General features: G+C 68.3%; 1 protein-coding gene across 2 annotated transcripts; it reads right to left on the reverse strand.

Annotated features, from left to right (window-relative positions):
* Positions 1-69: 69 nt before the first annotated feature.
* Positions 70-10,438, reverse strand: PTGER1 (prostaglandin E receptor 1). Of its 2 annotated transcripts, none has more exons than XM_048831810.2 (3): positions 10,102-10,438; positions 2,244-3,138; positions 70-1,386 (listed from the first exon to the last, which is right to left on the reverse strand). In XM_048831810.2, exons 2-3 carry the CDS (start codon positions 3,096-3,098, stop codon positions 1,135-1,137), a joined length of 1,107 nt encoding a protein of 368 aa, XP_048687767.2. In that variant the 5' UTR covers positions 3,099-3,138; positions 10,102-10,438; the 3' UTR covers positions 70-1,134. The 2 variants fall into 2 exon arrangements, with proteins under 2 accessions (XP_048687767.2, XP_048687769.1); XM_048831812.2 differs by lacking the exon at positions 10,102-10,438 and adding an exon at positions 3,941-4,203.
* Between the last annotated feature and the right edge of the window lie 2,206 nt (positions 10,439-12,644).

Raw genomic sequence — 12,644 nt, forward strand, 5'->3', positions numbered from 1 at the left:
CATTCCTGACCCCCCTCCAGCCCCTGTCCAGCTCCCCCCATGTCCTAGAGCTCTGCAGATGGTGGCCTAGGGGAGTGGGGCTGGGGGCCTGTGGCAGAATGGGGATGGGGTGGGGGACATCTCCCCAGCCATCCCGGGAATGGCACCAGCCCCTTGGGGAAGGGAACAGAGCACCTCCCACGTACCTTTACCTCAACCCCCACGTCCAGTGGGGGCTTATTCCCAACCTGCCCCCCTCAAATACTTGCCACTCCAGCTTAGCCTGGGGCCAGGGGGCTCAGCTGGGGCCCGTGAACAGGGAGGGTGGCCTGGTGCAAGGGGGAAGCTGTCCCCTGGGTCGAGAGCAAGCTGTGGGCACTTTGTGCAGTATACACAGCCCCATGGAGATGCAGCCACCTCTGGGGTGTGTGCGGGGGCTCTTTCTACAGGAAACCCTTGCTCGGCACTGGCATGCAGTCACCTCTGGGGTGGGGCACGGCAGTTTTCTAACAGCCACATCCCAACGCTGCCCATGCCAGGCCAGGAAGTGAAGACGAATCCCCTCCAGGGGACTGAGGGAGGCAGAATGGATTCGGCCAGGGCAGCAGGAAGCCCCGGCAGGAGGGCCCTGCTAGACTGGTGCCATCACCTCCTTTCACTGTGCCTCAGTTTCCCCAAAAGTTAAACAGGCCTGGTTCAATATGCTGCTTCCCTGGAGAGAGCCAGGCCCTGAGCTCCCCCAAAGCCACGGTTTGCTCAGAAGCCCGGTGTCCTGATGCACAGGCTGACGGCGTAACCACTAGGCCCTGCTACCTCTCAGGCCAGGTCCTCTGAGTACAAACCACCCTGCACCACCACTCCCGCATTTCACCATGGCATTGTGCTCCCCCCCGCGCATGCCCAAACACCTGTGCAACCTGTCGCCCCATGTCCAAGGTGCCTCCTGCTTCGAGCCAGGAGCTGGGTGGGCCCCGGCAGCAACGGCCCCCGCCCCAGATTTCCATTTGGCTCAGCTCCTGCCACGGCTGCAGCAGGGGGGGCCCCCCCAGGCGGGTGCGGCACCATCGTCCGCCCCAGAAGCGTCCAACGTCCCCCCGCCTCCTCCCGAGCGCCTCTCCAGCCGGTGCCAAGGCGCTGGCAGGGGCACAGGGGCGCCTACGAGCGGCCGACCATGCTGCGCTCGGAGCTGTGGAAGGAGCTGACCTCCCAGCGCTCGAAGCGGCTGCCCTTGCCCGGCGGCTGGCGGCACAGCACCCCGCAGAGCTTGCGAAGCACGGCCCGGCGCAGCAGGATGTACACCCAGGGGTCCAGGATCTGGTTCCAGGAGGCCAGGCGCACGCCCAGCAGCAGGAGCTTCTGGTAGCTCAGCGAGCCGGACCTGTCACCCACCGCCAGGACCACGAAGATCTGCAGGGGAGGGAGGGGCACGGCGGTGAGGGGGGGGGGCTTGACTCTGGCCCTAAATCTCTGGGACTGACCCTCAATCTGAGTCACCCCCAACAGCCTCATCCCCCTCCCCTCCCACCCTGAGCCCCCCAACAGCCCGATTCCCCCCAACAGCCCCCTCCCCCAACCTGAGCCCCCTCAACAGCCTGAGCCTCCTCCCCACGGCCTCATCCCGCTCCCCTCCCAACCTGACCCACCTCCAACCTGATCTACTCGCCCCAGACAGTTTGGGGGGGACCCTGCAGCATGTACAGCTGGAGCCAAGCATGACTGTGCAGTTACCAGCCACCAACCACACGAGGGCGCTGCTGCATCAGCCTAGCACCCCCCCCCCCCCACCCCGAATCAGCCGCGCAGATACACGTGCTCCTGCCTCCAACCTCCCCCGAGGTCAGGGCCCAGGGGGCAATCCTCCCCCGGGGGGTGGGGGGGACTGAAATGGGGTAAACCTGGCACCCATGGGGAACCCCCAAACCCTGCACCCATTGGGAACACCCCCAGTCTACCTTGTCCCTGCAGGGAACCCCCCTACCCTGACACCCCAGGGAACCCCCCCCAAGCCCTACACCCTTGGGGAACACCCCCAAACTGCACCCTGTCCCTGCAGAGAGAACCCCCAACCCTGCGCTCATGGGAATCCCCCCTTCACCCTGACCCCCAAGGAGCCCACCCTACACCCATGGGGAACCCCCTTGCACCCTGACCCCCAGGGAAATCCCTCCAACCTTGCACTCCTGGGGCAACCCTCCCACTACATCCCATGGCACTGGGGGGGACCCCATTGTATTCCATGGCCCCCACCCTACCCCCTCACTCACCAGGATAGGGCTCCAGCAGATGCAGGAGACGACCATGATGCCCACCAGCTGCACCACCATCTCGATGTCATGGGCCTTGGCACGCCGCTGCCCGCATTTGCGCTGGGTCCGCAGCCGCGCCCGCACCAGGGTGACCCCGCTCAGGGTGTTGCAGACCAGGGCGACCAGCAGGGAGGCCAGGCCCAGCAGGGAGAAGAGCAAGGCAAAGGTCACCTCACGCCAGCTCTCTGCTGGCTGCACCTTGATGAAGCACCAGGTGCCCGGGTACTGGATGGTGTAGCTCCCGAAGCTGAAGATGGGCAGCAGGGCGATGCCCAGGGCGGAGCCCCAGAGGCCCAGCAGGGTGAGTTTGGTCCGGACAGAGGTGACCAGCGAGGCATGGAGCAGCGGGCGCCTCACCCCCACGCAGCGCTCCACTGCCATGACGCAGCCCAGGAAGAGCGGGCACAGGCCGAAGAAGACCATGCAGGCGCCGAAGAACTGGCACATGGCGCCGGTGCTATCCATGGCATCCCATTTCAGCCGGGTGGCGTAGAGCCGCAGCACGAAGGCGCCCGGGATGACGTGCCCGGCGAAGTCTGTGATGACCAGGCTGCTGGCAAAGAGCAGGAAGGTGGCCTTGGAGCGGCGCCGGAAGCGGGCGTAGGACTGTGCCAGGATGGCCAGGGCCACCATGTTGGAGACAGCGCCCAGCATCATGGAGAAGATGGGCATGGCTGGGGAGGGTCCCCCCGGGCCCCCCTGGCCCCCCGAGGAGTTCCCCAGCCGCAAGCCGCCAACAGGCATGGGGAGGGGTGCCCCGGGGCTGCAGGGCGCCCCCAGCAGGGAGGTGTTGGGCGGGTGGCTGGTGAACATCCTCTCAGCAGTGTCTGCAGCTGGCACCAGCCATGGGCATCTGTGGGAGGGTGGAGAGAGATGGGAATCAGGGGAGAGCCACTGCCACTAGGCCCCGGCAATGCCCCCACACGCTGGGGGCTGAACCCCATGGTCCCCTCTCCCGCCCCGCACTGGGGGAGGCACCCTCTGCTGGTTCCAGAGGGAGCTGTGGGCTCTCATTTACCCCCGCCCCCAGGCCTGCTGGGGTGGCCAGTTTGGAGCTGGGGCGGGAGAGGAAATGGGGGAATCGGGGCACGTTTCCTGGCTCTGTGGGGGTCCCCCAACTTTCAGGACATTTGAACCCAGGGCTGGCAGGGCGACTGGCCCCCGGTCAGGCAGGGCAGCGCTGCTGGAGCCCAGGGTGCCCCTGTGGACTGGCACCAAGGAGCAGGACTGGCCCCTCTTGCCACTGCCTCCCCTGAGCCCGGGGAACGAACCCCCCGGGGAACCCCGTGTGGCCCCACGGGAGACACCCCCTGGCACTGGGTCGCTGGGCTGCAGAGAGCCCAGGGGTGACTCTTGGGGGAGCAGAGAGAGGAGAACCCAGACTCCTAGAAACCCCCCTTCCCTCGCTCTAGACCCCCCCCCCCCGAGCAGGGGAATGAACCGGGGCCCTGGCACCCAGCCCCCTTTCCCCCCTGCAAAGAGCAGATCGGAGCTCAGCACCAGTCCCGGTCGGTACGGGGGGGGGGGCGATTCTGTTTCATTCACCCCCCCATCAGGCCCCCCATTCCGGGGCCAGCAGTCCGGACCCCCCCCCAGCTACCCCCCCACCCCCGAGACGGCCCCGCGGTGCTGCCGTGGGGCCCGCGCCCCCTTACCGTGCTCAGAGGCACCCCGCGCCCCACTCCCAAGCGGCCGGATGGCTCGCCCCCAAGGGACCGCACGTCCGGGCCCCCCGCGCCCCGTCCCGGCTGCGAACGGGGCAGAGACGGAGCCGCCCTGGCCGAGGGATCGACGCCCCGTCGGGGGGCGCAGGGCTCGGGACCCGCTCGGAGACCCCCCCGCCCCGCGCCTCGGCAGCCGCCTTCCCCGGTGGGGCGAGTCCCAGCCCCAGGGTCCCGCGGTGCTGCGCTCTGCCTCCCCGGCCGGCCGTGCGTAGGGACCGGAGCGCTGCGCCCCCGAGCGCCCCCCTGCGCCCGGCCCCGCTCCGTCCGCGGGGGGGGGGGGGGGGGGAGCGCCGGGCCGCCGCCAGGGGGCGCACCCACCCCCCCCCGTGCCCAGCTCAGCGCGCGGGCTCCCGCCCCACAGCTCCCAGAGAGGGGGTGACCCCAGCTGCCAAGCGGCCCGGTGGTGCTGGGCTGGACGGGGGGCGCCCAGCTCCCGGCAATGGAGCCAGCTGACACCCTCTGGCTTGTTCCATGTTCCGGGCACGAGCCACCCTGTGTAAGGGATGCGTCACCCTGCCCCTGCCTATGGGGTGGGTCCTGTGCCACCCTGCCCCATGCCACCCTGGCCCAGCCTACAGGGTATGTCCCCTATGCCCCCATGCTGTCCTGTCCCACCCTGTCCCACCCTGTCCCGTCCACGTCCCCTATGGCACCCTGCTCCTGCCTGCAGGGTGTGTCCCCTATGGCACTCAGCCTCATGCCATCCTGCCTAGGGCATATCTCCTGTGCTATCCTGCCCCATGGCACTCTGCCTAGGGCATAACTGCCATTTCACCCTGCCCCATAGCACCCTGCCCATGCCACATCCCATGTGCCACCCTGCCCCATGCCACCCTGCCTAGGGCATATCTCCTATGGCACCTTGTCCCATGCCACCCTGCGCCTGCCTACGATGTGTGTCCTGTGCCACCCTGCCCCATGACACTGCTTCTGCCTATGACATGTGTGTCCCGTGTGCCACCCTGCCCCATGCCACCCGGCCTATGGGGTGTGTCCCCTATGGCACCCTGCCCCATGCCACTGGAACCTGTCTGGTGCCCATCCTGCCCCAGTCCATGGAGGATCCTAGCAGGCACATTGTATGCAGCATGCTACCCACTGGGGCTGCGGGCTCTGCAGGGTGGAGGGATACCAGGGCAGATGGGCCCCTTGGGCCGATGGAACCGAGCTCACAAGCCCACAGACGCAGGGAGGCGACACATTCCTACCCGGGGGGCGGGGGGGCTGGGCAGGCACACTGAGCAAGGGGAAAGGACTTGCCCATGGGCAGTCAGGAACAGAACCCAGGTGTCCTGAGTCCTAGGGCTCTATTCCCTAAGGAACGCTGTCCTTCAATCCCGGCTGAGATGGACCATTTCTCTGCTCTGGCTGGAGCCTCCTGCCTCGCCCATCCCCTGGGTATCAGGGCTGCTCGGAGCTCGGGTGCTCTGGAGCTCAGTGCCTGGAGCCACACAGTCCTGTTCCCCGTGGGGCACTGTGGCCATTAGATGCCAAGGACAGTGCCTGGGGCCAGCAGCCCCTGCTGTGTCATCACCCCAGACGGGTTACAAAACACTGCAGGGATGATGTGCTCCAGGGGAAAGTCACCCAATGGCTCGGCCTGTTCACACTCCTCTCCCAGACCTGGGGATAGAACCCAGGAGTCCTGAGTCCCAGACCCCCTTTAAAGAGTCCCGAGACCTTTCAGCTGAACGACCTCTAGGCCAGGGAGGGAAGGAGACTCTGCATGAGGCCTGTGGGTGGCATCAGTTCCTGCCAGTCGCTGTTTACCCCCAGCCCAGTGAGATCTGAACAGCTCCAGCCGGGACAGGTCCCTGGGCGCTGACAAGCTCCATGGATCACAGGTCCCTGGTGCCTCAGAGCTGGAGAATTGAAACCACTGGGGGCTGCCACGGCCCCAAGCTCTCATCTCCGCCTGGGAAGAGCCCAGTGGCTCCCCCATCCTGCTGGCCCAGGGATCCAGGCACTGACCCGGAGAGCCCCCCACTGCCCGTGGAGTCACTGCATTGGCCTGGTGAGGAAAGCGGCTCCGAGAGCAACATGGTGACTGTCAACAGGCCCAGCCCAGCCCCACCGTCCTGGTATCTCTCCGGCCCTATGCCCAGCCCCACTGCCCCGGCACAGCCCAGCACCCGGCACACACCAAGAGGTCTACCAGCTCTTGAGAATACCTTAGCAAAGGGGAGGAGAGAGACAGACAAAGGTTAAGGTGACAGATCAAGCAGTAGCTGGGGGGTGGGGTAAGGGGCTAGATGGGGCTGGCTGGGGACAGGGACAGATGGGGATGGCAGAGGACAGGGTTAGATGGGGCTGGCTGGGAATGGGGACTGATGGGGCTGGCTGGGGACGAGGGTAGACGGGGCTGGCTCAGGACGGGGATAGTTGGGGCAGGCTGGGGAAGGGGTTAGATGGGGCTGGTTGGGGACGGGGACAGACGGGGCTGGCTGGGGATGGGAATAGATGGGGCTGGCTGGGGATGGCAATACACAGGTTGTCTGAGGACGGGGACAGACGGGGTTAGATGGGGATGGGGACAGACAGTGCTGGCTGGGGAAGGGGATAGACAAGGTTATCTGGGGACGGGGATAGACGGGGCTGGCAGGGAATGGGTTTAGATGGGGCTGGCTGGGGACAGAAATAGATGCGGTTATCTGGTGATGGGGATAGATGGGGCTGGCTGGGGACGGGGACAGACAGGGCTGGCTGGGGACGGCGGTGGGGACAGACGGGGCTGGCTGGGGACGGGGACAGACGGGGCTGGCTGGGGACGGGGATGGGGACAGACGGGGCTGGCTGGGGACGGGGATGGGGGTAGTCAGGACTGGCTGGGGACAGGGATGGGGACAGACAGGGTTATCTGGGGACTGGGACAGACGGGGCTGGCTGGGGACGGGGATGGGGGTAGTCAGGGCTGGCTCGGGACAGGGTCAGACGGGGCTGGCTGGGGACGGGGATGGGGACAGACGGGGCTGGCTGGGGACGGGGATGGGGGTAGTCAGGGCTGGCTGGGGACAGGGTCAGATGGGGCTGGCTGGGGACGGGGATGGGGGTAGTCAGGGCTGGCTGGGGACAGGGTCAGACGGGGCTGGCTGGGGACGGGGATGGGGACAGACGGGGCTGGCTGGGGACGGGGATGGGGGTAGTCAGGGCTGGCTGGGGACAGGGTCAGACGGGGCTGGCTGGGGACGGGGATGGGGACAGACGGGGCTGGCTGGGGACGGGGATGGGGACAGACGGGGCTGGCTGGGGACAGGGTCAGACGGGGCTGGCTAGGGATGGGGGTAGTCAGGGCTGGCTGGGGACAGGGTCAGACGGGGCTGGCTGGGGACGGGGATGGGGACAGACGGGGCTGGCTGGGGACAGGGTCAGACCGGGCTGGCTGGGGACGGGGATGGGGACAGACCGGGCTGGCTGGGGACGGGGACGGGGACAGACGGGGCTGGCTGGGGACGGGGATGGGGGTAGTCAGGGCTGGCTGGGGACAGGGACAGACGGGGCTGGCTGGGGACGGGGATGGGGACAGACGGGGCTGGCTGGGGACGGGGATGGGGGTAGTCAGGGCTGGCTGGGGACGGGGTCAGACCGGGCTGGCTGGGGACGGGGATGGGGGTAGTCAGGGCTGGCTGGGGACGGGGACGGGGACAGACGGGGCTGGCTGGGGACGGGGATGGGGGTAGTCAGGGCTGGCTGGGGACAGGGACAGACCGGGCTGGCTGGGGACGGGGACAGGGACAGACGGGGCTGGCTGGGGACGGGGATGGGGGTAGTCAGGGCTGGCTGGGGACGGGGATGGGGACAGACGGGGCTGGCTGGGGACGGGGACAGACAGGGCTGGCTGGGGACAGGGATGGGGACAAACGGGGCTGGCTGGGGACAGGGATGGGGACAGACAGGGTTATCTGGGGACGGGGACAGACGGGGCTGGCTGGGGACGGGGATGGGGGTAGTCAGGGCTGGCTGGGGACAGGGTCAGACGGGGCTGGCTGGGGACGGGGACGGGGACAGACGGGGCTGGCTGGGGACGGGGATGGGGGTAGTCAGGGCTGGCTGGGGATGGGGTCAGACCGGGCTGGCTGGCTGTGAATGGGGTTAGCGTTCGGTTTCCAGGCTGTGTTGCCCCCCCAGTGACCCCCTGTGCGGGGCCATGATCGGCAGCCCGTTGCTCTGCTGAACAGCCCCAGCAGGGTCTCCCGTCCCCTGGCCACCCCTTCCACTGGTGTCTGGCATGGCAGCAGGTGGGAGTTGGAGAAGGGGGCAGCGGGGCCAGCGCCATGCTGGCAGCCATGTGAGTCCTGCCCCAGCGGGGCCCCACCCACGGCAGGGCAGGCGCCCATGTCCGGGCCCAAGACCCCTGTGCTGAGCAGGCGCGGGGCTTAGGGCACACCCCTCGGTGAGCGAGCAGAATCTCTGGGCAGGAGTGGTGCCCACGCCGTCCTTACGCCTCCGCCCTGACTCACATTTGGCCAAGTGCATTGTGGGAAAATCCAGGCTGCTCTCCCATCATGCATCAGCAGGCGGCAGAGAAGCACTGGAAGGGGGAGCAGTGCATTCTGGGATGGAGAGCCGTTGTGACTCGGGAGTGGGTTCCGTCTACACTTGCCAGTCTGCAGACCCAGGTTAAGCCCCTGGAGGGCAATGCCATGGGGCACAGGCTGAGCCCAGAACCTGGCAGGTGGGGCAGGGGGATGCCTGGTAGCCGGGACACCATGGCCCCTTGTGGGTTATCAGCGTCATATGGGTGCAGCTGACCGGCAGGTTCCTGGGCTGAGGGGCCGTGGCTCGGTGAAGCCAGGGACCAGCGCCAGCCGCTGGAGTGCTGGGTACATAATGACCCAGGAATGGGCCCATCTAACCCGGTATCCTGCCTCTGACAGGGCCAGCTGCAATGGCCTTAACATGTGCAATGGGGGATCGACTTGCTGCCCGCCCCCAGCCAAGGCTTTGGAGGTGCCTGGGGGGTGGGGGGGCTCATGGATGTCCATCCCCACAGCCAGCACTACTGCCCTCATCCCACAGCGCCCCCTGGTGGGTGCGGGTGAGCCCTGCACAGTCGCATCTCTCTGGCCTGGGCCAACCTCGATGCCTTGGGGGGTCTTGGCCTTGGTGTTGGCTGATGGGAAGGGGGAGGGTGCCAGGGACAGCTGTGGGAGGGGACCTGAGCGGGAGATGGGGAAGGAGGAGTTACAGGGGAAACAGGGGACTACGGGGGGTGGGGGTGGGGAGGGCAGGGGAAGGGAGGGGGTCATGGGGGAGGCGGGGGGAGGTAACAGGTCCCCCCCCAACCCCCGACATGTCTGTGGAAAACCACTGAGCACCCAGGAATCGAGTCCCATGGGGGTTCCTGGCATGCAGAGTGAGCCAGGGACACTGGGTGGGATGGGCTAGGCTGGGGGCAAAGCGGGCAGGGGAGAGGGAGTGGCTAGTAGTGAGGTGGGTGGAATCAGGACCTGGGGGGACCCCGGTGTCCCCAGTTCCCAGCCCAGGCCCAGAGCTGCAGCCCAGCACCGTGACCCCTCCCACGCTGCAGGGAGCGCTCGCACCAGCCCGGCCCCAGCCAGCAGGGGGCGCTGTGGGGTGTGGGGCAGGAGCCTCTTGGACCTGCCCAGCTGTTGCCGCGCGTGGGGCGAGGTGGCGCCCGGCCCTGCCGTGCCCAGGCTCCAGCTGGCGGCGTTTCCCGGCAGAGCCGCCCCACACGGAGCCCATTAGTGCTAATGGCTGCAGGCCGCGGTAATGGGTAATGGAGCTCCGCAGCCATGAGCTCATGCGGGGCCGGGCGAGCGGCTGGTTGCAGCACCTGCCCCGGGCTGCACCCACGCCGGGACCCAGCCTCCCATCCAGGTCCTTTCACACACGGCCCATTGGCATGAACAGATCACGCAGCCTCCTCCCCTTTGCGGGGGGACATGCTGGGGAGCAGGGCGCACGGGCTGGGGCGGTGGGGGATGCATAGAGCAGGGCAGGGGTTGCATGGGCTGGGCTGGCGCATGGGCCAGGGCTGGGGTGGTGCATGGCATGGGGAGGGGCAGGGGCACATGGGCAAGGGTGGGGGGCACGATAGGCCAAGGCAGCGAGGGAGGGGGCATGGGGCTTACCTGGCCTGGGACTGGGATGTGCAGCTCACGACTCCAGGCGGTGGCTGTCTGCCGGGTGCTGAAGCCGGGGCGCCTGGATCCCGCGCAGCTGGGGGTGCAGGGAGGGGCCTGCGGCCAGGACCGCTGGCAGGGGGGCGGCTGCCAGACACATGGCAGTTCCAGGCCAAATGGGAGCTGGGTTCTCCTGCTTCTCAGCAATGTTTAGGGAAGGGACGACGTACCAGCCAGGGACCGGTGTCAATTTGAGCCAACTTGAGTCAGGCCAACAGAATCAGGGGACAGAAGGTCACAGAGTAGAAGAGACAGACCAGGATTGAGGGGCACCAGCAGAGCCGGGGGGGGAAGGCTGGGCTAGCAGGGGGCTGCAGGTCGGGCTTGAGAGGCACCGGCAGAGCTGGGGGCAGGGCAGGACTAGCGGGGGGCTGCAGGTCGGGCTTGAGGGGCACCGGCAGAGCTGGGGGTGGGGGGGGCGTGCTCTCTGCCAGGCTGCCCGGCCCATTCCCGAGCTGTGGTGGGGGCTGGAATGTGTGAATGAGTCACCCTGTCGTTTCCTTTGATTTGGTGCCCAGATTGGAGGGGTATGTGGATCGGGGTGTCTGTGGCAAGAGGCAGGTTGTAGGGTGGGGGGGGGGGCAGGTTGCAGGGGGCCGTGGTGGGGTGAGGTGAGTTGCAGGGGGGGCTGCGGCAGGTGGCATAACCTGGCCGCCTGCCATGGGCTGAGGCCAGGCTCAGAGTCCGCGGCAAACCTGAGCTGCTGGCTCTGTGTCTCAGACGTCTCCAAGGGGAAGGCCCCAGCAGCCTCGCGGCTCTGCTGAGTAACCCCCAAGCAGCTGGCCCAGCCATGGGACACTCCCCCGGTGATGCAGCCAGCTCTGGGCTGGGGCCGCCCCACGGCAGCACAGTAGAACAGGATGGGAAGGAAAATCCTGTCTCCAGCGGAGCGGGGCGCGGGGGAGGCGTTTGGGAGGCCAAAGAGAATTAACTGAGGTGATTCCTGGCCTGACATACACGCAGCCCCAGGTGTGAGTTCAGGGGGGTCTGCCATGAGGAGAGCCTGCCCGCCAGGCCCCCCACTCCCTGTTGCATGCCCCCCCACTGAGCCCCTCAACCCTCCCACTCCCTGTAGCACGCCCCCCAACCGAGCCCCTCAACTCCCCCACTCCCTGTAGCATGGCTCCCCCCCCACACCGAGTCCCCCAACTCCCCACAGCACGCCCCCCCACTGAGCCCCTCAATCCCCCCACTCCCTGCAGCATGGTCCCCCCCACAGAGCCCCTCAAACCCCCCACTGTAGCATGACTCCCCCCCCACACCGAGTGCCACACACACTCCCCGCAGCATGGCTCCCCCCCCCCACACACACTCCCTGCAGCACGGCTTCCCCCACTCCCTGCAGCACACCCCCCCACCGAGTCCCCCAACCCCCCCCACTCCCTGCAGCATGCCCCCCCACCGAGTCCCCCAACCCCCCCACTCCCTGCAGCATGCCCCCCACCGACCCTCTCAACCCCCCCACTCCCTGCAGCACGCCCCCCCACCGAGACCCCAACCCCCCACTCCCTGCAGCACGCCCCTCCACCGACCCTCTCAACCCCCCCACTCCTTGCAGCACGCCCCCCGCACCGAGCCCCTCAACCCCCCCCCCCGCTCCCTGCAGCATGCCCCCCCCAGACTGAGTCCCACGGACTGCCCCGCTCCCTGCAGCAGCCCGGCTTCCCCGGGGTGTCTCCGCGCCCAGCTGGTGGCTCGCGGCCCCAGGGGCTATTTACATAGCAACAATGCAGCGTCTCCAGTACAAACAATGGAAACTGGGGCCAGCAGGGACCGACCCCCCCAGCTCAGCCACTCGCAGACTGCCTGGGTCTGTGCCCTGGGAAGCAGGTGACACGATCCACCCCCGCCCCCTGCAGCACAGCGTCCCCTGCTGAGCCCCCCCCGCTCCCTGCAGCACGGCCCCCCCACTGAGCCCCCCGCCCCCTGCAGCACAGCGCCCCCTGCTGAGCCCCCACCCCACCCCCTGCAGCACAGCGCCCCCTGCTGAGCCCCCACCCCACCCCCTGCAGCACGGCCCCCCCACTGAGCCCCCCGCCCCCTGCGGCACAGCGCCCCCTGCTGAGCCCCCCCCCGCTCCCTGCAGCACGGCCCCCCCACTGAGACCCCCGCTCCCTGCAGCACAGCGCCCCCTGCTGAGCCCCCACCCCACCCCCTGCAGCACAGCGCCCCCTGCTGAGCCCCCACCCCACCCCCTGCAGCACGGCCCCCCCACTGAGCCCCCCGCCCCCTGCGGCACAGCGTCCCCTGCTGAGCCCCCCCCGCTCCCTGCAGCACGGCCCCCCCACTGAGACCCCCGCTCCCTGCAGCACAGCGCCCCCTGCTGAGCCCCCACCCCACCCCCTGCAGCACAGCGCCCCCTGCTGAGCCCCCACCCCACCCCCTGCAGCACGGCCCCCCCACTGAGCCCCCCGCCCCCTGCGGCACAGCGCCCCCTGCTGAGCCCCCCCCCGCTCCCTGCAGCACGGCCCCCCCACTGAGCCCCCCGCCCC

Source organism: Caretta caretta, chromosome 20, assembly GCF_965140235.1.
Source record: "Caretta caretta isolate rCarCar2 chromosome 20, rCarCar1.hap1, whole genome shotgun sequence".
NCBI classification, from domain to species: domain Eukaryota; kingdom Metazoa; phylum Chordata; order Testudines; family Cheloniidae; genus Caretta; species Caretta caretta.

Coding starts and splice junctions, on each gene's coding strand:
- PTGER1 (XM_048831810.2), bottom strand. CDS start 3,098: ATGTTCACCAGCCACCCGCCCAACACCTCCCTGCTGGGGGCGCCCTGC. Junction 1,387..2,243: donor TCTGCTGGAGCCCTATCCTG/GTGAGTGAGGGG, acceptor CCTCCCCTGCAG/ATCTTCGTGGTCCTGGCGGT.